General features: G+C 21.8%; 6 protein-coding genes across 6 annotated transcripts; 2 read left to right on the forward strand and 4 right to left on the reverse strand.

The window, feature by feature from the left end:
* Window positions 1–378: 378 nt before the first annotated feature.
* PCHAS_1437600 (debranching enzyme-associated ribonuclease, putative) lies at window positions 379–1,797 on the forward strand (the record flags this gene model as incomplete). Its single annotated transcript, XM_728608.2, has 1 exon — window positions 379–1,797. One exon carries the CDS (start codon window positions 379–381, stop codon window positions 1,795–1,797), a length of 1,419 nt encoding a protein of 472 aa, XP_733701.2.
* Window positions 1,798–2,139: 342 nt separating this feature from the next.
* Window positions 2,140–3,183, reverse strand: PCHAS_1437700 (ribosome biogenesis protein TSR3, putative; the record flags this gene model as incomplete). Its single annotated transcript, XM_016799705.1, has 1 exon — window positions 2,140–3,183. The coding sequence occupies one exon, from the start codon at window positions 3,181–3,183 to the stop codon at window positions 2,140–2,142; it is 1,044 nt and encodes a 347-aa protein (XP_016654959.1).
* Window positions 3,184–3,922: 739 nt separating this feature from the next.
* On the forward strand, window positions 3,923–5,432 carry PCHAS_1437800 (conserved Plasmodium protein, unknown function; the record flags this gene model as incomplete). The annotated part of the gene is made up of 4 exons (XM_016799706.1): window positions 3,923–4,142; window positions 4,458–4,809; window positions 4,904–5,153; window positions 5,259–5,432. The coding sequence occupies 4 exons, from the start codon at window positions 3,923–3,925 to the stop codon at window positions 5,430–5,432; spliced, it is 996 nt and encodes a 331-aa protein (XP_016654960.1).
* Window positions 5,433–6,056: 624 nt separating this feature from the next.
* Window positions 6,057–9,266, reverse strand: PCHAS_1437900 (conserved Plasmodium protein, unknown function; the record flags this gene model as incomplete). The annotated part of the gene is made up of 6 exons (XM_016799707.1): window positions 6,057–6,336; window positions 6,542–6,637; window positions 6,763–6,878; window positions 7,073–7,141; window positions 7,523–7,626; window positions 7,856–9,266. The coding sequence occupies 6 exons, from the start codon at window positions 9,264–9,266 to the stop codon at window positions 6,057–6,059; spliced, it is 2,076 nt and encodes a 691-aa protein (XP_016654961.1).
* Window positions 9,267–11,508: 2,242 nt separating this feature from the next.
* On the reverse strand, window positions 11,509–12,342 carry PCHAS_1438100 (heterochromatin protein 1; the record flags this gene model as incomplete). Its single annotated transcript, XM_731602.2, has 1 exon — window positions 11,509–12,342. The coding sequence occupies one exon, from the start codon at window positions 12,340–12,342 to the stop codon at window positions 11,509–11,511; it is 834 nt and encodes a 277-aa protein (XP_736695.2).
* Window positions 12,343–16,673: 4,331 nt separating this feature from the next.
* On the reverse strand, window positions 16,674–22,741 carry PCHAS_1438200 (histone-lysine N-methyltransferase, H3 lysine-4 specific, putative; the record flags this gene model as incomplete). The annotated part of the gene is made up of 2 exons (XM_016799709.1): window positions 16,674–16,692; window positions 16,788–22,741. 2 exons carry the CDS (start codon window positions 22,739–22,741, stop codon window positions 16,674–16,676), a joined length of 5,973 nt encoding a protein of 1,990 aa, XP_016654962.1.
* Window positions 22,742–24,648: the final 1,907 nt, after the last annotated feature.

Here is a 24,648-nt window from a genome sequence, read left to right on the forward strand (position 1 = left end):
AGTTTGTTTTATTTTTTATTGTTTTTTTTCCTTCCCCTTTTTATGAATTTTTTTTTAAATATCGACTTGACATTTTTTGCTTAATATATGTTTTCTAATTTATTAATACATGATGTAATTAGAAGAGGTATTAAATATTTAACTTATATTTTTAACGATTTATGTGTAAATATTAAATGGGGATAATGCAAAATCATTATTTTTTTTATTTTTTTTGATTTTTTGAAGTGACTAATTTTCCATATTTACGTCCTTCATTTAGGTGTAAGCTGTTATGTCCCCAATTTTTTTTGTCCTTTAATTGTTTCATTCCACTTTCTTAATTTTTTTTTATATTTTTCTTACTATTTCATTGTACTTTATTTTTAAAAAAAAACAATGAGCGATGTAGACGATTTTTATGAATATGCTAAAAATAATTTTTTAAACCTCTTAAAAAAAAATAATTTAAATCCAAAAAATGCAGATGAAAAGCAAAAGCAAAAAAGCGATCTAGACATATTTAAGGAAGGAAAAAACTCCAGTTTATCGTATCAAAATGAATTAAAGATAAAAAAAAAAAAAAAAAAGAAACATCACAGTAGTGATGACGATCACTCTCGTGAGCATAAGAAATCAAAGGATAAATCAAAAGATAAATATAAAGATAAAAAAAGAAAGAGCAAACACAGTGATGATGAATATAATAAAAAACATAAAAATAGCAAGCATGAGAAAAAAAAAAAAAAAAAAAAAAACCATAAGCATGAAGAAAGTGACGATTATTCAGATGAGTTATCGTCTAAGAAAAAAAAAAAAAAGAAAAGGGAACACACTAGTGAAAGTGATTCCCAAATCAGCAGTTCAAGTACCTCTACAAATAAGAACAAATTTGAAAACGATGACAAAAGTAGTAGTTCAAGTGTTGCTATAAATAAGAACACATTCGAAAGTGATGATGATAATGAAATAACTAAAGCTATAAAGAATACTGATGATAGTAAAAGTGTGAAAAATGATTATAAAAATTCCATGGAAAATATTAAATTGACAAAAAAATTGGAAAAAAAAATATATGAACAGAAAGAGAATATTTTATTAAAAAATGCATTAAACAAAAAGTTAGTAGATTGTAAATATTGTATTGATTCTGATCTATTTCAAAAAATAAACAAATTAAATATAATAAGTATTAGTGATAAATCATATATATGTTATTATAATTATAAAAATATTTTTTTAAAAAATCAGCTTTTTATATCTCCTATAGAACATACAACAAGTATTACAAATACAGATTTTGAAACAATTCTAGACATGAGAAATCATATGAAATCATTAATTGCCATGCTAGAAGAACATAACCAAACATGTATATTTATCGAATTTAATAATTGTTTTAATACAAATATAGAATTAATATCTATGAGAAAAACAAAACACACATATGTTAATTGTTATTCTATACCTATGAATTTATTAGAAAAAGCAAAAATATATTTTAAAAAAAATTTACAGGATATAAGTTCATTATATAGAGAAAATAAACAATTAATTATTACAGATAATAAATATGCACCTTATGGTGTTATACCAAAAAATATCCCATATGTTTCAGTTAATTTTTCACTTGTTGAAACCTATATACAAGTTATTGAAAATAATTATGATTATATAAATATGTGTCGATGTATATTTACTGATATTTTTAAACAAGATAGACTGTATAAATATTTTAGAAACTTTCAAACGTATGTCGATACTGTAGAAGAATTTAAAACACTTTACGCAAAATACGACTGGACAAATTACAGGTGATTTCCTTCACTTTGAGGATATAATAAAGGCCAGAAGAAAATAGAAGAAAATAGAAGAAAAATGTAACAAAAATTAATTATATTTTTTCCTTTTATCACCCTTTTATATTTTCAGGGGAAAGGAATATATTTTTTTAAAGGTTTGTTAATAAATGTGAAATATACACGCATTTATGTTTTAATTATAGGAAGTAAATTAAATCAATTGAAAAAAAAATTTTAATTACAACAAATTAACATCGAAACAAATTTAAATAAATAAACAAAGCATATATTTCAATTGAAATGAAAACGGGAAAACAAATAAATGCGTAAAGGGGTGAATCTAGAAAAAAATACATATCTATATATACTCGTCTTCATAAATAACCTTATATTGATCAACTTGTTTATTTTCTTCTCTTTTTTGTATAGAATTTTCAATAAATTCTTGCTCAGCTTTTTTAATGTCTTCATGATTTAGGCATAATTTATATTTTTCTAAAACCTCCATATTTACATTTGTAAAATTAATACTCCATTTGTATATACTTAAAATATCATTATATTGTTTATTGTAATTACATACATATAAGCAAAAAGCTAAAGACTCTAAACATGATAATTTATATGGTTTTCCATAATTTATACTATTAACTGCAATAATATAAGGTAATTTTCTTTGGTTTGTATATTTTACTTTTTTTAATAAATCGATAGATTTCCAAGAACAATCAACAACAGCAAGACCATTCTTTTCTACTATTTGTTTATCATCTATAGAAAAATATTTATCACAAAATGGTGTTAATACTATTCCTTTAAATTTTTTATTTAGTTGTACTTTTTTAATTTTTTTAAAACGGTATAGTTTTTTACATGAACATTTCTTATTTTGGCATTCATTATAATCAATCATAAATAATTTTATTTCGTCAACATTTTTATTTGCTGTCTCTTCACATTCGGATACTCTACCATTTTGTTCATCACCTTGTTCATCATCTGGTTCACCATCTTGACGTTTACTATCATCGCTACTGTCTTCGTTCGTTTCACTTTCCGTATTGTTATTTAAATTTTCATTATTTTTATCCGCTTTTTGCTCATCAATTGTATTACTTATGATTTTATTTTCACAATTTTCCTTCTCACTATTACTACTCTTATTCTTAACTCCATTTATGGCATTACATTGTATATCATCTTCTTTTTCATTTTTAGCATAATTGTTTTTTTGCTTATTTGTATTCCTGTTTTTTTCTTCACCATTTAAGTTTATTCCCAATTTTGACTTGCCATTTTCGGTATCTTTATTTGCTTTTGCATTTTGTTTTTGCCTTTCATTAATCAATTTTACCAAATTATGAACAGAATATTTTTTTCTTTCTAACTGATTGTTTTTCATTTGGCTATAACATTGTCATAAGAAAGGAACAGTATACTACTTTTCTGTTTTCAATATACCCTTGTTATTTCTAATCATTTATTATTCATCAATTTGTTTTAGTAATAATATAAAAATTATGGGTATTTTTTTAGCTATATCATCCAATAATTTGATTTATAAATATATTATTTTAACAAAAACATAAAAAAAAAAAATAATAAATTGCTGCAAATATGCAATAATATGGTTGATAATAAAATAAGCATTATGATGAAAATACCGAAAAAAAAAGGCTATAAAAAAAAGCGCATATAGTTTTACACTAATGCTTAAATTTAATATAGGTAAAATAATATTTGTAGCAACACAAATTAAATTTCGTATTATATGTATTTTAAAAAAAACTAATTTTCTTTAAATATATAAATATTTTAAGAAAAACATATAATTTTAAAATGTATGTGTAGTAGTGTAAATAATTATATTAACTTGGAAATCCACTAAAACTTAACATGAGTTTTGTAATGGGAATGCAAAATCTTATCAAAAGTATGTTTCTTATTTCGTCAAATATACGAAAAAACATTACTTGAGAACAAAAAGAGGGAAGAAAAAATGCTAACAATTCAATACAAAACAAATAATTCACTATAAAATATGAAACGAGCTCCTTTTATTTTGGCAAATGACCATTGGAATATACTAAACAAACACCCTTTTCCCCTTTGTATTGAAAAATAAAATAACATCAGAAAAAATGATGATTAAGCTTGTTCTATTTATCATACTATTTCAAACATGTTATACTTTTCGTATTAATTATAAAATATTGAGAAACAACGATAACCCAAATTTTGTACAAAAAATTAAGTTTGCTAACTATTCTCTTAAACATAAAAATACATATTCAAGGACATACAAATTATCGTCTTTTATTTCGAATTATTTTACCAATGAAGGCGACAAATATGCTCTAAGTTAGTATCACCCAAAAAAAAACAAAAAATCATTGAACTAATAAATAAATATGCATATGTGTCTCGTTGCATTAATTACATATAGACTATACATGCGGATAATTTTTAGTACTACCAGTAATAGTAGTATATTATATGCATGCTTGCTTATTTACACATTTTAAATATGACCGATGTATATAATATTGTGTAACGAGAACCCTAAGTGGAAACACGAAAAGGGATATCTAAAAAATAGAGCATACATTTATTATTTTAAAAACAAATAATTTTTTCATTTTGTATATTTATTCTCTTGTTATTTTGTTTCCATAGATAATGAAGAAAAAGGCTACCTAAAACTTATAGGTAGAAATGATAGTGACGATTACAAAGAATTGGTTAAATCTCATGAGGAATTTATAAAAGGTTGTAATGATATTAAACAAAAACTAAAATATAAGGATATATTTTTTTTTATTACTCAAAAAATGATTAAAAAAAATTTATACGAATTTAAAAGAAACAATAGTTTAAATATATTTTCTAGAGGTAATTATACTAGTGAGTTATCTCTTGATTATATAAAAGCATCAAATATAGAAGACCGAATTAAAGAACAGCTAATAAAAAAGTTTGAATCTAAAATAGGAATTTTCGAATATCTTTCATTTGGGATTATTAAGAGGTATGAATATATGAATGCCCTATACCCCTTTTCACATGCTTATTTGTATGGTCATTTATTTGATTCTTTTTGTCGTCCTTTGTAATATTTATAGGAAGAGCATCCTCGAAATGATCAACATAAGCACTATAATGCTTCCAGTAACCTTTATGGGGTTGCTACTGTCAAAAATGGGTTTATTTTCTGTTGCAATAAATTCATTACTAACTGCACATTTCTTAACATTCAAAAAGGATCAAAAGAAGAAAATGAAAATGTCCACTTTTATTTTAACCATGTTACCAATATTGTTACACTCATCTTTGGGTATAGTGTGCAATAATATCTTCCTCAAAAATTATAGGGTAATAATATTAACTATTCAAAATTAAATATATTTTTATATGTAGCCTTTTCATTAGATTATACATATATATGTATTTCATTTTTTTGATTACCTATATTAACAGCATATAATACCAACCTTTATACGGAATGAAAATATTTTGGCATTTTTTATAAACATCCAATTATATATAGCCTCCTTAATTTATTTTGTTAACAATGATAAAAATGACGACATGGAGAATCATGAATATGAATTGCAAAATAATGATGAATTTATCAACCGTATGGGATTTTGATAAATGTCTACATATCAATATTATTTGGATTTTTATACTATTTTTTATTTCTTTATATTTGATATGATATCCTATGCATTTTTTTTTGTAAAGAATTTGTATAATTTTGTTATTTTATTTTTCTTTTGTTATTTTTATTTCACATTGTTTTAATTATTATTACTGTTTTTCATCCCTATATTATACATATATTAATTTAGTTAACCATCCATTTATCAAATTATTTTTAATATACACTTGTTTGCGGATGGACTATTGCTTATCTATTTTGAACTTATATATAGTAAACCTCCGCATTTTGATACCCCATATTATATATAGAAAACTTATTAAAAATTATACTAAAATATTATATTCTAAATTTGTACTCTATAACATTTTGCCATATCAATCCCTTATATTATGCATGTGCATATTCGACAAGTGTTTTTTTTGAAAATATTTCTACATTAGTTTTTATAATAATGTAATATGCATCTTATGTTTATTTTGGCGGATGATTTTAACAAATATTCAAAATAATAGAATATTTAATCATCATACAAAATATATAACAGTTAAGCAAATAATGTGCAAGGTGCTACATATTTAACAAGAGAAAAATAATATTAAAAAATAAGCAATTTATTGTTTATTAGGAAAATCGATTAAATCATAAAATTTAAAAAACGAAATATTATTTTTTAAATCTTTTAGTTTATCAATCATTCTTTGATGTCTTTTTGCATAGAAGCTAAAAGAAAATGGTTCGTCATTGTCACTACTGAAATTTTGCTCTTCATAGTTATTTTTTAAAACTTTTCGTAAATCAAAAGAGTCATATTTGTTATAACTTAAATGTTTTTTTTTATTATTATTATTTTCTGTATTGGGTATACTATAAAAAAAGTCTTTCTCACGTAACCTAATCAAAAAATTATATCAACTATTAAATGGTAAATATTAAGGATGTATGCAACTATATAATAAATTTTATATTGCCCATAAAAATGCTTAGCAGACAATGGAAATGAATGCAACATACAGTATATCGCACAAATGTTCGCAGTAAAAAATGCATATAAATATGATATTAATAAAATATATATATAACCATTTTTTTATTTAACCTGTACGAATCTATACGTCGAAGGTATTTTCTTGTAATTTTATCAATTTTTTTCTTTTTCAAAATATGATGTTCATCATGGATTTCTTTTATTATCCTACAAGCATAGGGGTAAAACATACAATAAAATAATAAATCAATAAAAGAAAAGACAAATATATAAGAAATTTTAGAAATAAAAAACATCAGGTTAAATTTTTTAATTTTAATGAATGAGATAACTTTTTGAAATAATTAGAAAAAGGGTCAAGGTTCAATTTTGCATCCTTTTCTATAATAATTTTTATGTCTTTCTTAATACATTCATAAAAATTATTTATAGTGCATCTAAAGTCTTCCTAAAATTAATAAATATATGTATTAATTGTAGGAATTAAAATTCTAATTATACTTATATATATATTGTACAATTTTTCATATCTGCTTATATAATAGCATATCTATGATTTTTACAACGCTTAAAAGTTTATTCCTTGCATATACTTATATAAAATAAATGGAAACTATATATGTGAAAGTATGCAAAACTTACTATAGTCATTGTGTGTATGGCAAACGATTGGTTGCTCTCACTGGTTACATCAATTGAGGTATCCCCTTTCTGATAATTTTAAGTTATATAAAAAAAAATATATATGCAATATATAATAAAGCGTAATGCTGTATAATGTCAACAATTTAATTTATAAACAAAATAAAACATGTATATATTATGTAAACATTTGAAAATACATATAATAAAACAAATAATTATTCTTAATGCAATTAACAACGGCGTTGTAGAAATTTATTTTTATAAAGCATAGAATAATATTTCTTAATTATATATCCCCTTTTAATACCTGTATTTTTGTAATTTGTTTTGTTTTCAGAGGGTAATTTTTATATAAATTTATTGTGTAAAGAGATTTATTCTTATACACACGTAAAATAAAAAAAACAAATGCAACAAAAAAAAGCAATTTAATATAAAATTATTTACTTGTAAATATAATAATGTTTTGATTTTTTTCTTCTTTTTTTTTTTAATCATATTGTGTAATATTTTTTTAATCCTAGAATTGATCAAATGTGTTTGGTTAATTCCTATAATAAGAACAGTGTTAAATATGTGTATACATACAACAGGAACTTCATTATATTTCACTATTATGTGTATAAAAAATATATATGTGCAACATCAAAATAGGTTACTAATTAGAATATAATAACAACAATAATAATGGCTATTAATGTTATTTTACTTTAACTGTTAAGACATGCTTTTCTTATCACTATTTATTGGATAAATTTATTACGTATATATATTTATTACTTAATTTTTTCCTTATATCAGATAATAGTTTTTTGTTAGGAAACGACATTCGAGTTCGTTTATAAATATAAGGATCATGTGTCTCGGATAAATAGTTTAATTCCTTGTTTTCATTCTTATAATTATATTCTTTTTGTAATTTTTCATTAATATTTTTATTTATGCAATCTTTATCCTTCAGCATATAATCACTGTTATTATAGCTAATTTCGCTATTTTCGGTGCTACTATTTATATTTTTATGAGTATCCATGATATATTTATTAGTATTAGATGCATCTGTATTATTATCACTGATAGAATCACTAAAATCGATACTGTTATATGTGTTAAATTCGGTTATATTACTTTCACATTGCTTTATTTTGTTTTTTTTTCGCTTTAAAAAATTATAATAATCACTAAAATGATATTTAGTTTTATATGCATTCATATATTCCTCATAATCATCCTTAGTTGCTTTAATATTTTTTAGATCAAAAGTGCTATATATATTTTGATAATCTTGGCTATATATTTTTTCTCTATAATTTTTTTTCTTTTTGTCTTTTTTTATATCAGAAGAGCTGCTATTATTTCTATTTATGATATATACATATTTTTTTTTTCTTTCTCTTTTTCTAAAATAAATATTATTATGGTGTGGAAATTGAATATCAATATTTTGAATCATTACATTTTTTGCTAAGGTATGTAAATTATTGCGACGATTATAATTGTTTTTTTTTTTAGATGGCAAAACATAATTAGACATATTTTTTAAATTAGTAGAAGATATATTATTTTGTTTATCAATGTCATCTATTATATTAACTTCTTTTTTGTATTTTTTTTCAAGAAACATCATTTTTTTTAATTCAATTTTGGTTTTATTATTTTCTTCTTGTTGTTTCCACAAGAACATTTCTAAGTGTTCATTTTTATTCTTAAGTTGATCATTGTCATTTACTAAATTATTTATTTTTTCTATTAGATTACTTGTATTCCGATTTTTATCCTTTTCCAATTTTACAGCCTTTTCTAATTCATATATATAATTTTCTTGATTTTCAATATTTTCCATAAGCCCTTTTAATTTATCAATTAATTTTTTGTTTCGACTTTTTACATTTTTTAAATTTTCATCTATACAAATAAAATTAGTTCTTAAAAATCTTTTGATATTTATTATCACATTTTCACAAAAATATTCCATAAATTTACCATCTATATTCTTTTCAACATTACTCCATGTATAATATTCATTATGTGTGCTATATATTTCATCAATACAATTATCATATACCGATACATAGTTAAGGTCACCGTTAGTATTGTCTACCTTTTGCTCTAAATCTTTTAAAAAATTATTAAACAAATTAAATTCTCTATATATATTATCTAAATAATTGATACTATTTTCAGAACTCATTTTTAAGTAATATAATTACAAAACGCTATATTATAGTAGCTATATTATTAGGGGTCTGGAGAAGCAGCAAAAAAATATATATGTATATTATAAAAATAAATCATAATTTATAATAACCAGGGGGAAAAATATATTTCCTATATTTGTTACACACATATATATATATGTATAACCCAAACAAAACAAAATCAAAAGAATGGTGCTACATTTTCCCCTATAAAATAAATAATAGGGTTGTAAGAATATAGCAATGTTGGGGTAAGAATATGTAAATTTTCTCAATAAAAGAAATGTGTAATTTTTACTTGAGACTTTATATATCAACCATAACTACATATATATACTTTTTCGTATATAGTACATATATATTTATATACACATATATGTTGCAAAAAAGTATATGCATGCGTACGCAATTCCTACAATACCTTTTAATGCATACTTATGAGTGAAAACCCAAATTATAAAATGAACAAATGTCTTAATTTAATTTTTTTAAACAATGGTTATCGATTTGATTTTATTTAAATTTTTATATATCAATGTTTATTATATATTGGTGTATAACATAAAAACAATTATTTATATGCCTTTACATTTTGTGCATTTACATGTACATGCAGTTAATTAATTATTTATTTTTTATGTAGAATAAATCGAAATATTATATATATTTTTCAACTTAATAAAATGTGTTGTAATATCAATATAATAACTTTATTAAATTCATATATACACATATATTTTTTTAATTAATGCTAAATTAATAAATTCGAAATTGAAAAAATAGCATATATTTTTTTATATGTTTAAACACTTATTGTAATACATAATATATTACATAAATATAGACACATATATATGTCTTTATGGATTATAGATCGAAGGCTTATTTTTATCATTTTAAATCCTGCATTCCTTATTGGGTATATTAAGAAGAATGTCTAAATATAATAAAGTATATTATAATAAAAATTGTAAAATAAAAATATACAATAATTTAAATTATATTATTTATTATTTTAATTTTTATGGTAAAGGAAAATATCGCTTAATAAAGTTGTGATGTAGTGTATTTTGTCTAGAGCATATAACCTACAGTGTAAATATATATTAAGAATAAATAGGTGAGCAAATTACTCACTATTTGGTTAAAAATAATTTGCTTCTTATTATATTTAAAAAGGTAAAAGCATATTGATGTTAATTATAACTACCATAACCATTATAATAAAAATAGCCACAGAAATGGCAACTAAAATATGGTAGCAATAATGATGATGCTAAAATAACACTTTAAGCTATATTTAAAAAACTGGCCTAAGTGGAAAGACGGTATATTATTAAAAACTTTTTTTAAAATTATATATGATATAATCGAAGCAGTTTAATATATTTTAAGAGTGAACAAAAATTGTATTAAAAACAATATATTTTATTCATTTATTCTAAAAAAGATGTACATATCATATACATATTGTACACACTCATATAATAATATATATTTATTAATTTGGTCAATATTCAAAAAGGTATATAATGCATACATATAGCCACTAATTCATAAAATAATGTTGTATTTATAATATTTTCTTCACAATATGTTTATATAAATATATATATATTATATATAATAAACGGTAAAATTTTATATACATATACTCAAAATATGTAACCCACAAAAAAAAAATTTCCCTATTAAAAATATTAATAAACTCGATTTACACACTTCTATATATCGAAGGAGATATATATGCATGCATTAAAAATTATAATATACATATGTGGACATATATATAATTGAAAAGAAAAAAAAATAACAATACTCCTAAAACGACTATAGACATATATGAATGCTTAAATAAAGGTACGTATATACATGTGCAAATAAAATATATTCGTTAATTATTTAAATAGAATATGCAACACACACAAAAAAAAAATAGAAATAAACATCATTTTGCAGGTATATATAAATATATATTCACATGTAAATATGCACTTGGTTATATTCTTATGTTTTTTTATCATATATTGCCTAATCTTTTGGAAAAAAAGCGATCGGATTTGGTTTTCGTTCTTTTTTTACTTATATTGTTTACTAAAAAATTAAACTAATTCATGACAGTGACATTCCCTTTAAAGTATAAACTATTGGATGTTATTGGGCGCCTAAGAGGATTTTCTACACATACGAACATAAGGTTCATATATTTAAATGACATTAATATGAAGTTCCATATTAAACTGTTCTATATCTAAGTCTTGATAAAAGAAAGTTTAAAAGCTCTTGAGGGTATATATATTCGATAACTTTTGATGGATATAAACTATGAATTTCTTTATTATTTATGTTATGTATAACTGATATATATAATTCATCCCCAACATTATGTAAATTTTTAATAACAATTCTACTTCCTTTAGATGTTTTTTTTCTCTTAATATATTTTTTAAAATCGTTAACTTTTATATTTAAATGTCCTGTACTTCGAATATTTGACTCTTCTACCCATTGTGGTGATGCATTTTTTAAGCTAGCCAAAAATTCCATCTTCCTATTTTTAATTCTTACACTATATACATCTTCAATATTTAATAATGTATTATTATAATTATTTGAACTATTTTCTTTTTTTATTGATTGGTTATCATCATCATCACTTTTCTTTAAAGAGCCATCTGTAACTGACGATGCGCTGCTCTTATTCCCTATTCTACTTCCCATTCTATTTCTCATTCCTCTTTTATGACCTCTTTTTTTTGAAATTAATGATGTTCTACCCTTTGATTTTATTAGAGTATTCCCCATATCATCTTGGCCAAATAACTGTACATTACTTTTTTTCATAATTTTGCTGTCACTACTCGTTCTATCAATTTTATTTAAATAGATTGATTTTAAATATTCCATTTTCTTTTTAAAATCAGTTAAATGCAATAAGTTACTTTCAGGCTCCCATGTGTTTTCATCATCTGAATAGCCTTTCCATTTTACTAAGTATATGAAGCCATTTTTTTTTCTTTTAACATCCAGTATGTCACCTATTTCAAATTCTTCATCTGACCCTGTCATTTTAAAATTGTTTTTTTTCTTATATTATATTTACTTTTAATTTATTTTATATATTATTTACTTTTTTATGATATACTATATTTCGCTATTTTGTTTTCTTTTTTATTTTTATTTTGCATTACATATATATTTTTTTTTCTATTATTTTATTTAATATTTATAATATATATATATATAATATATTTTTATTGGATTTGCTAAATAATATATATATGCATATATTGATTATATTTTCATGAAAAACAATGAACCTTAATGGGATATAAATTCTTACAAAAAATAATAAAATATTTAAATCATAAAAATAAGCAAATAAAAAAAATATATGTACAAATTTCCTTATTCTCTTTTATAATAAATAACTAATATATATTTTTATTCCTATTATATTTTTTTCTTAAAAAATATATATTAATACAATTTTTGAGGATTCTTTCCTTTTTTTTTAAGAAAAAAAATATACATAGAAATTTTTATTTTAAAAAAATACAATTATATGTTAAATGCTTATGATATGTAATATAATATATATTTTTTTTAAATGTCCGTGCTATTTTTTTTACTATTTTTGTTATTAGAAATTATCTTTAAAAGAGCATTCAAAAAAAAATATATATTTTTTTTTATACACATAAATAATAATCGCATATAAATTCAGTAAATTTTATGTACACTTATAATATTATATATAATAGTACCCACATAATATAATACGTACTTTATTTTGTATTCCCATATAATATTTAAGGATACAAGTATACACATTTACCTATGTATATGTGTACAAATATAATTGTATATATCCAGTATATACGTAAATTATATGCATTACAACACTTAAAGGAAACTAAAATTCAAATGTGGTGGCACACACACATACAATTATACAGGTTAAGTACAATTATGTAATGTATACCTTTAACAAATAGTATTTGTAAATAAAAAATTTGTAATAAAAATCATTGTATAAAATGTAATAAAAATATTATATATTTATATGCATGTATAAATTTCATATATTGTAAATAATAATTGAATTTCAATTATTTTCGAAGCATTTTGCTTTGTTCTGACTGGTTTACTCTTTTTATTCTAGAAAAAAGTTTTGTTTGAACATAAAATAGTGAAATAATAGTAAACTCTCAAAGGAATCTGAAATAACTTTGTGCAAAGCTGTGTTTTTATACATTCAACCATACATGATATTTCGAAATATATTTGTATCATTGAAATAGAAAGGAAAAAAAAAATACATATGTAAATAAAATATATATATACAGGAAAATAATAAAAGGTGAACCATTACTCTCATATTTGGTTTTATCGGTGTAAAAATTACCATTTATTCGAGTGTGCTAATAATTTCTTCGTCTTTTTATTTTGATGTAAATCAAAAAATAAATTATCCAATATATATATATACAACTTATGATTATATAGAAAATTAAAGCTATTATGTATAAACAAATGAATATTACTATGCTATAATACAAGATTATTAAAACTTATCTACTTATGAAATATAATTTCTTGGTTGTCATTTAATTTGCATGCTGCACTTAAGTATTGCAACCTAAATATGAAAATTAAAAAATTTATATACACATATATTATTTGTACATATAAAAAAAATTATTGGAGATACTATATAAACATTAGATGGTTATGATAGTATATAAGATGATTATAATTTAAAATATTTATTTGTATAAATCATAAGGTGCCGAACTGAATGATATTTATTTTATTGTCTTACTCTTTTTCTTCAATTATATTATAATATTTATTTTTTTAATATAATGAATAATAAAATATTTATTTAATAATTTTATTCTAACTTTTTGTATTACAAATAAAGTCCAAATATTCATACATTTCAATAAAAAATACATATATTTTGTTAAGATGTTTAAAAAATTCGTATGTATATTAAATACATTTTTTAGAAAATAGGAATATAATCAAATTAGTAAACAAAATACAATTGTTTAGTTCACTACCTAATGGGTAACAGGTTGTGTGTTAAATGAAGATTAATTTTTTAATGCTATAATGTTATATTATATATATTTATATATTCTTTTTTCATTGAATATTATATTTTGTTATATTATGTTTTAATGTTTAATATAAGGAAATGGTATACAACTGTTGATACTTTATAAAAATTCGTTATAGCTTTATTACAATATTTTACTTGTGTTTATTTTTAATTTTGTAAAATTGTGTTTTTCGTTATTTCTAATATATAAGGCTTAGTAAATCAAAAATGTATCCATATATTTTATAAAGCTCAATAGAAGTGTAATAAAAAAAATAAAAAAAAAACCTTGTTCTCTCGAAGTGTAGTAGATTTTTTCATTTAAATATAATTTGTAAAACTATTAGTTATTCATAGTTGGCAAATAATTTTAATATATAATACACCAATCCAAATATCTTTTATAATATATTATTTCTATATTTTCAAGAAATACAAAATTATATATTTTTTACAACATATTAATGTAAAATGTGTATATCATTGTGTATGTTGTTAATTAATTCAGAATATTTTAAACACCGCATTTCTTTAAATAGTTATGTATATATACATTTTTTTTAATTGTTGGGTTTATCAATTTTTTATGTTGTTTTTGTATTTCACATAAAATCCAATATGCTCGTGTGCATGCTCAAAAAAACGTTTTTTTTTAAAATAATTGCATTCAAAAAGTATGAAAATATATAGTTACGGTATTATATTTCAAAGAGAAGTAATATTAATTGTTAAAAAATATACACATGCTTTCGTAATCATATTTATAACAATTTGGATTAATAATATTATTTGTAAAATGCTAAACTATTAGTTCTACCAGTGTTACCGCTTTTCTATTAGATTTGTTGGTTCGATTGGTAATACCATTCTACTAGATCTATTAGTTCTAGAATTAGACTATTAAATATTGCAACTATTATTTTATATAATTATTATATTGTATTGAGAATGTCTATTTTATTATTTGTAATTAAAATAATGCACACATACATATAAATATATAAGATGGGAACTATTGTTTGTACTAATTCCAATGAATATTGGAATGCTCGAAATGATGATGAAATATCTCATGCGGAAACCAAAATAAATATTTAAATAAATGAATAGATGAATAAAATATTGACATAACACAGATATAATAAAAATAATAATACATAAAAATGTATGTGTATATGCTATTTCACTCCTATATCGATATCGAGAGAAAAAAATGTATTTTAAAAAATAAAATATTTTTTTGTGCAATAGAAGTGGGAATACATTAAATAATGAATAAAAATAAACACATAAATGTTGTTAATTGGAAAATGTGGAAATCATATAGAAATCCAGGAAATGAATATAGCAGGACAATAATAGCACAATAACAATAATTAAATCGACTTATATTACAGGTTTCGAAAAACGAAACACATAAAAATAAAGATAAGAAATATAAAAAGTTGTAATATATTTCATATGCCAAATAAAAATAAACAAATATCAATTTTCAAGAGGTGTAAATCAATAATATATTCATATAAAATAAATAAAAGCCCTTCAAATTAGCATGGATAATTGTTGATTATATTTGCTCCTAATATTCGAGTAATTTATTATTCTTTTATGTGATCAAAGTGCATATACAATACTTTTGGTCAATACAATTTGCATTTGTTCATATAAATAAACTGAACTAAAAAATTCAATTATAAATAATAATTAAAAAAACAATTTTCTATATATGCCGTTCAAAGGTTGTACACGATAAAAGAAAAAATCGTGGACAATTTTATTTTTATATAGAATGCATCTTTTGCGCAGATTTTTTTACACAACATAAAAAATATTGTGTGTGGTTGCACCTTTTTTTAGAATAAAAAAATTAATAATTGTAGAAATTGTTATAATGAATAGGTATAACTAAAAACATATATATAATAAAACAAATTATATGGGTTTATAATGTTTTTACAAAAATGAAACATTCAAAAAAAAAAAATTATGATCACATTTTATTATATGCACTTATTAAGAATTATTCATATTGGATCATACTTTTATTTATTTTGATTGTTTTTTTGAACAAACATAAAAAATGCATATATACTATTAGAATAGTATAATAATATTTATAAAAAAAGCATTTCCTATAATAAATAATATAAATTATTAGTAAGTTATAGAAATGCTAGCAATGTTTTCACCATGTATACAAATCTTAATAATTTAAATAAAATAATACAATATGTGTCCTTCATACACACATATGTATAAGTACATGGTATCTTTCTGTTACACACATATATTATTGTTTTGCGCTATATCTAAAAAAAAAAAATATGAACAAATTGGTTAGTTGTATGCTTATTTTTTATTGTATTTTTTGGTTAAATTATAATTTAAAAAATTGTTAGTTTACCTTTTTTTTGTTTTAGAAGAATTATCCTCTTGATTATGTCTTTGTCTTTTAGTAGTACTATTATTGTTACTATTATATTCTCCGGTACCTTTTTTTTTTTTTTTTTCAACTTTAAGTTCTAAGGAATAATTATTTAATTTTATATCCTTTTTAAAATTAGGATTCATTAGATCTTTGAAAGGAGTAGCTAAAGGGTATTCGATGTTGTTAGTTGCTTGCTTCAAAAGTTCTTGAAACAAAAAGAATGGGGTAATCCATTCAACATCACCATCTTCATAAGTAACAACAAAAAAATTATTATCGTTATCATCTTTAATCTGTTTAGTCACTGTACCTACATATGTTCCATTAGTAAATTCTCTTTGGAATTTTGTTTTCCCTAATTCAATACCAAAAAGTGGAATAAAGTTATTAATATTTAAATTATTATTAGAAATGGATTTATCTTCTTTTTTTTTATCATCCAATAATATTTCATTTGTAGTTAATAATTCATTATCATTTTTAAACTTATTTTTTTTTTGATTCTTATAATCATTATTATTAGAATCTCCATTTTCTGATCGAAAACATACATTGTTAATATCGTTATTATACGCAGAAATATTTCCATTTTTATATGAAATACGTTTATTGTTTTTGCCATTCTCCTGATCAGAAACATTTTTTTCATCAATCGTGTCGCTGGAAAGATTAGCTTGGTGACAGTTCTTTCCATTACCATCGCCAATATTTTCATATTTTTTTCCAAGAGTTGTATAAGTGTTTATTTGCAAAGTACTGTTTTCGTCTTGGTGACTTTCGAAAGAATTATTCACAGATTTATTTTTATCAATATATGATATATGTGAATGTTGCATAAGAATATTATCATCTGTTTCGTATGTATCTTTATATAATGATTTACTCAAACTATGATAAAAATCTTTATTTTCAATATCAGTTTTATTAAAAGCACTATTTATTATATCACTAGGAGTAATAATATCAGTTAAACGAGTTCCTGTCTTTATGTCATTTTCTTTGTTATTTATTAATCCTGTTTGTTTTTTTTTTTTGGTATATTGAATAAAGGCACTATTTAATTCTTGTTTTCTATATTCTTTTATTGTATTTGCGAGTTCTTTTATAACAGATTGTATACATTCACTAGACATTTTATGTAATTCTTCTTCGCCTAATCCATCATTATAATTCGTTTCGAAATGCAATTTGGTTACCCTGCAAATAACAGCCTTTGCTAAATTACCATGTTTTTTATAGCAATTTGAACAAACTTCTAATTTTTTTAAATTAGCATTTAAAGGTAGTGAAGGCTGATGAGTATTTATCCCTTTTTCAAATTCTCGAATTAATGGTAAACCTAATATTTTTTTACTTAACTTCATCATATAATTGTAATATGCATTAAGACCTGCTTCGTCTGTTCCGTTACTATTTTCATCATTCATTTCATTTTTTATGCTATTATTTTTGAATCTTGATTTTCTATTTTTATTTTTTAAATCTTTTAAATTTTTAATTATATTATTTGTTTTTTTGTATAACATATTTTCATATGCACTTGTAAAATAGCAACCATCCTTGGAATAAGGATATTTGCCATGTACTGGAATTATCATAGATTGTGTCGTGTCGTTTTCTTCACAAAGTGCAACACAATTTTGTTCCCCATTTTCACATTTAAACAAATCTAAACTTGAAGTATTGTCTGTATTTCCATTTTGGGCATCATCATTCATCAATAGTTGAAGTTTATCATTGCTTGTCTTAAAAGTTGTGTTATTATTTTTTGTAATTTCGCCTTGATTTTTTTTTTCTATGCTTTCTACAAGATTTTCAATACATTTTTTATTTTGCATTAAATAGTTGATCGTTTTTATTCTCATTTGAAATGTTCGTTTGGCTTGGTCATTATTTAGAAGGAAATTAATGTTTTCTCTACATAATAATAAATCATCAATTTTGTTTTTATATTCAATTAATAAATGTAATTCATAACTATTTTCTATTAAGTTTTTCAACTCTGGGTTTTTTAAAATTATATTATCATCTTGTCCTTCTTCACCTTGTAATATATTGATATTATTATCAACATTTTCTAAAAATGCATTTATAATTTGCTGATTATTTAATAGATCATCGATATTTTCTTTACATTGTAATAGTTTTTTTATATTTTCAAAGTTATTAATATAATTTTCATCATCCAATTGTATTTCATTATTTTTTTCACAATTATATGAATCTAAATTGTTCTCATTATTATTTTCTAGCATTAATATTTTTTCTGAACTTTTCGTTTTTCCTTGGTCTATATTTTTATTATGCTCAATAAAATAATTAATAAGTCTTTTATTATTTTCTTTTTTTATATATTCTAAAAATTCCTTTTGGCTAATTATATTCATAGAAAATTGAATACAACTAGAACAAAACCAATCATAGTTTTCATTAATTTGAAAATTTAATCGATTTACACACTTTAAATGATAAACATGATTACAACCTGAACATAAAATATAATTGTTGCAATCAGTATTAACACTATGCATACATATATTACATGTTGTATAATTTTTTAATAAATTATATTTATCTACAATATCATCGAGACCATTAAAATTTTTTTCTTTTATACTTTTGATTCCTATTTCATTTAATCTGTGTTCATAATTATTTTTAATAAAATCGTTTAAGCATATATCATTAACTCTATCAAACCATTCAAATCCAAAATCTGCAAAAATTTCTTCTCCTGTTTCTATTTCCACACCTGGAATAGATGTTAATATTATATGTGGCCAACCATCTAAATAAACTATTTGCCATTCAGCATTTATTCTAAAATCATAATTATTAAATATTGAACAGGTTTTATAATGATTTACCAATGACATTTCATTAAACATATGAGAAGAATCAACCGCATATGTATAATTGTCTGGAAGTATAATTAAATTATTTAATTCTTTTGATTTATCATTAATATTAGAATTTTTATTTTCTTTTTTTTTATTATTATTCCCCAATGATTTATTTTTTTCTCCTTTTTCTTTCTCTTTACTTATTTCTTCATTGTGTTTATCTTCATCCAAATTAAATTTATTGCCTTTATAATTATTCCCATTTTTCATATTAGCATATTTCATTTCAGAATTGTTTCCCTCAACACTATTTTCATTTTCGTCACTTTCATTTTCATATGAATCAATCTCATTAATAAAGACAACATTTTTCCTATCATTAAAAACCTTTTTATTGAATGTAAGGGCAAATATATATTGGTGTTTTTCCTGGGGAAGTTCTTTATTATTTGCTACAAAACCAGTGTATTCACCGAATATAACTCTTTCATCAGTCGCATTTATTTTTTCTCCTGTATAAATAACTGAATAACAATCTTCATTGCTGGGTGTGCATAATCGTATTGGATGCATGTGATCTTTTAGTTCCACAACTTTAATATGTGGATGTATTCTACCATGTAATATTGTATCATATATTTCTTCATATAATTTTTTATTTCTACTTTTATATATAGTATTATGCTGATTATCAAAAAATGGTGCATGTATAAATGGGGTCCATTCTGTTTTATTATTAGACCATCCACACCCAAAATACCCAAATTTATAATTATATACTTTTTTCATTTTATGACTAAAATATATTCTTTTTATTTTAGAATCTTCAGATAATATTTGAGTTTTTACATGTATTCTATTTCTTTTTTTTGCAATATCTTCTACCCTACATAATAGCATTTTTTTCTCTTCTAATATTTTTTTTAACTTTTCAATTCTTAATCTTTCTGCCATTTTTTCATCTCTGCATTGCTTCATATTTGGTTTTATTGTATTCCTATGAAGCAAGTTTAAATCTATAACTATTTTACCTTGTTCTTCTAATTTTTTTTTTCTTTTTAAATATTTTGAATAATTTGACCCATTAGTAGAATAAGATGTATCATCACTTTGATTACCTTCATATTCCTCATCGTTACAAAAGTTTTTTGATAATGTATGTTTCTCATATATTCCATATTCATTTACATTTTTTTCTTTAGATTCTTCTAATATTATATTTTGCTTATTTAACTGTTCTTCTAAATCTTTTTCATTAGTTTGTTCGTGTAAAAATTTGATTTTTGTATCAATTAAATTGTTTGCACCTTCATTATCGTTTATAATATCAATACACTTTTCGTCATTTGAAAGATTATTCAATTCGTTTTGATTTATTATTATGGAAGATAAATTATCTAAAATTTGTTTTTCATTATTTATGTCACCTAAAATATTACCATTTTCGGATTCTAAATATGGATTATAATCCTCGGGTTCATTTTTTTCACTTTTTTCTTTGTAATTTTCATTTTCGATATTTTCTTCGATTTCAGTCTCCTTTGTTGGGAACTCTTTAAATTTAGATGGACTATCTTCATCGTCATTATCAAAAAATTTATTTTCATTCGCAATCATATCAAATTTTTCAATAGATTTATCAATACTTTTAAAAATGGAATTAGAAAAATATATTGAATCAATTTGTTCTCGTGTATTTTCTAAATATAAATAATCAGGCATAAATGAGTTAGTACTATTCCGAATTTTTCTATTATTTGAAAAAGTACGTCTTTTTCGAATTTTTTTGTTATTACAATAATTTGTAATTGAGTTGCAATCATTTCTATGAGAATTTCGGGTTAAAGATTTATTCTGAGAATTAAGTTTTACTTTTTTATTTAGGTTTTTATATTTATTTGAGGGCTCCTTCTTTCCTGAAAATTGTCTAGAACGAAGGCTAAATCTTTTAGTTTTAGGTTCATTAGTATTTGGAATATATTTCTCATTATCTTCTTGAATACTAATTTCAGGATTATTATTTTCCATACTATAAACATTAGTAAAATTACTATTACTCATAACAGTATTATTAAAATTGCTATTACTCATAACACTATTATTAAAATTACTATTACTAATAATACTATTATTAAAATTGCTGTTACTCATAATACTATTATTAAAATTACTATTACTTATAATACTATTATTAAAATTGCTATTACTCATAATGCTATTATTAAGATAAAAGTCATTACTAGGAATACTGTTAGTAGTACTATCCGTATTAACAGTATTATGCATATTTGATCCTTTTAATTTGGTGTCTTTTATAAATGGTAATTTATTTTCTTTTGTATTAAAATCTTTAGTATGCTCAAAAATTGTTTGTACTATTTTTTGATTAGATTTTCTGGTTATGGAACTTAATTCTGATTTATATTTAAATACTGATATTATTCCATCTTGATGATTTTGTTGTGATTTAAAAGTATCATTTGAATTTAATATATCGTTTTCGATTCTTTCTTCAATTTCTTCAGTTATATATTTATTTTGATTCAAATACATATTTTTTGTATCATTATTTTGGTCATCATTATATATATGTAATACACTTTTTAAACACCTAAAACAATGATAAATGTGTTCAGGACATTTTTTATCACTTAATCTTTCTTTATTTAATCTTTCCTTACTTAAAAAAAATGAAACATATTTATATAAGTTAGAATTTCTTCGAATTTTTAATCCCTTGATAACTTCGTTTTTCCCTTCTTCTGTTAAAAAATGTTTATAATTTGATCTGCATAAGGCATTACAAATATCTAGAAAAAAATCAACTCCATATGTTTCAATATTATAAAAATATTCAAATTTTTTGCCTTTATATTCATCTATTTTTTTTTTAGATTCATCACAGGTGCAGTTAATCTTATTTATATCAATCAATTTTTTTATATCATCATCAATTTCAAATGTTATACTAGTATTTTCGTCTTTTATTTCATCTAGTATTTCATTATCTGTCTTTTCATTGAGATTTAGCATACTGGCTAAACTCTCCAATATTTTAGATTCATACTTTATTGCTGAAAAACTCATATTAAAATATGCATTAAATAAATTTAAAAATTAACTTAGAAAAATGAAAAAAAACAATAATATTTGTTGTCAATCTGGATGATATTACATATCTCATAAGAAATCATTACTATAACAACTATTGATCAATTCTCGTGATTCATATTTTATTATACTGTTACCAAATTTGTTGCAAAATAGTTGCCCTCGTGCAACACACATATATATATATATACATATATAAGCACGTATGTGTATATATATACACACACGTATTGCTCTTGCAAACACTAAACAAATTACGATTTATATCGTTAAAAAAACTAATTCTGCAACACCCTTTCTTGACAGGTATGAGATATTCAAGGATATATACTGTTGCATACGTGTGTGAAATTATATTGCCATAACTCTTTATATGAAACAATATTTTTAATTTGTTCTTCACTATAATTCGCCCTAAATATATTTTAATAATACTTACAATAAATAACTCTTCTTCCTTACTAATATAAAATAGTATTTTTATTTACTGTATATATATATCCATAAATATTTATAATCATACAAATTTCCTTTATTATATATTTTACAAAATATATAATAATTATAATACTTTAGATTTGTGCATACTGATAATATACGAATAGCTGTAAATTGTTTTTTTTTAAAATAAAATATACAAAGAAAAATAAGGGGATGTCCATACAAAACAAATAATGTTTATATTATAAAAATTATGTATATAAATTAAACATAAAATATAAGTATATAACAATATACTTTTTAAAATAATAAAAAATGTAATAAACAATTACATTGCTTATTCATATAAACATTTGTATAGACACAATAAGGTTTGCTTTAATTAATAAATTTATTCAAAGAATATAAAAATATTTTACATAAACTATTGATAAAGCATCACTTTTGTCTTTTTCTTAAACGTTAATTTCGTGATGCATATTCAAGTGTAACATATAAATAAATATAATAAATTAGAATAAAACTTTGAAAAATGAAAAAAATATGGTTGCATTTATTAAAAATATATATAATGTTTTTCTGTCAATTGAAATATTCCTTGCATTTTTAAATACATAAAAATATTATAATATAAAACCATTACGGTCTAATATACTCTTAAGCATAGTAATGCATATGTGTGTAAATGTCTGTAAGTATTTATGCATAAGTGTATATATTTGTATTTTTATTATTAATATATATGTTTTTTAAATAATTATAGAATACATAACACAATTAAAAATATATGTATATGACGCGCATAATGATATAAACGGATGCATATCTAAACAAATTAATTAATATAAGATATGATCAATTTCAATATACATATAAAAAATGGAGTATAGTAAAAAATATTATATTCCTTACAAAAATTATATATATTTTTTTTAATAATAATGCAAAAAACTGTTAAAGATGATTATTTTTCCCCTATCTTTATTTATATTAACAATTATTATAATATTTTCTTATAATTAGGAGTATAAACACATATAAATGAATACTTACGTATCCATATTATGTAATGCATTATAAGCATACATAAAATACATATAATGTTCATATAACAAAACATATAATAAGAATACAAAAACATATAAATGCATATAAAAATAACCATACATGCATATAATACGAAAATTCATATATATGTATGTGTTTATACAAAAACACATTTTTTTTTAATCATTATAGAATAAAAAAAAATTATATGGATTGTTAACAAAGTTTAGCACTGCTAATAATCCAATCGTTTATATTATTTTTGTATTTTTTTGTGGGACGGGTGGATAATTCTGTTATTTTTCGAAAAAAAAAATACAAATAACCTTAACACTTCAAGGCATTATAAAAAATATATTATATAAAAATACAAAAAATTAATGATTACAAATTTT

Source organism: Plasmodium chabaudi (genome assembly GCF_900002335.3).
Source record: "Plasmodium chabaudi chabaudi strain AS genome assembly, chromosome: 14".
NCBI classification, from domain to species: domain Eukaryota; phylum Apicomplexa; class Aconoidasida; order Haemosporida; family Plasmodiidae; genus Plasmodium; species Plasmodium chabaudi.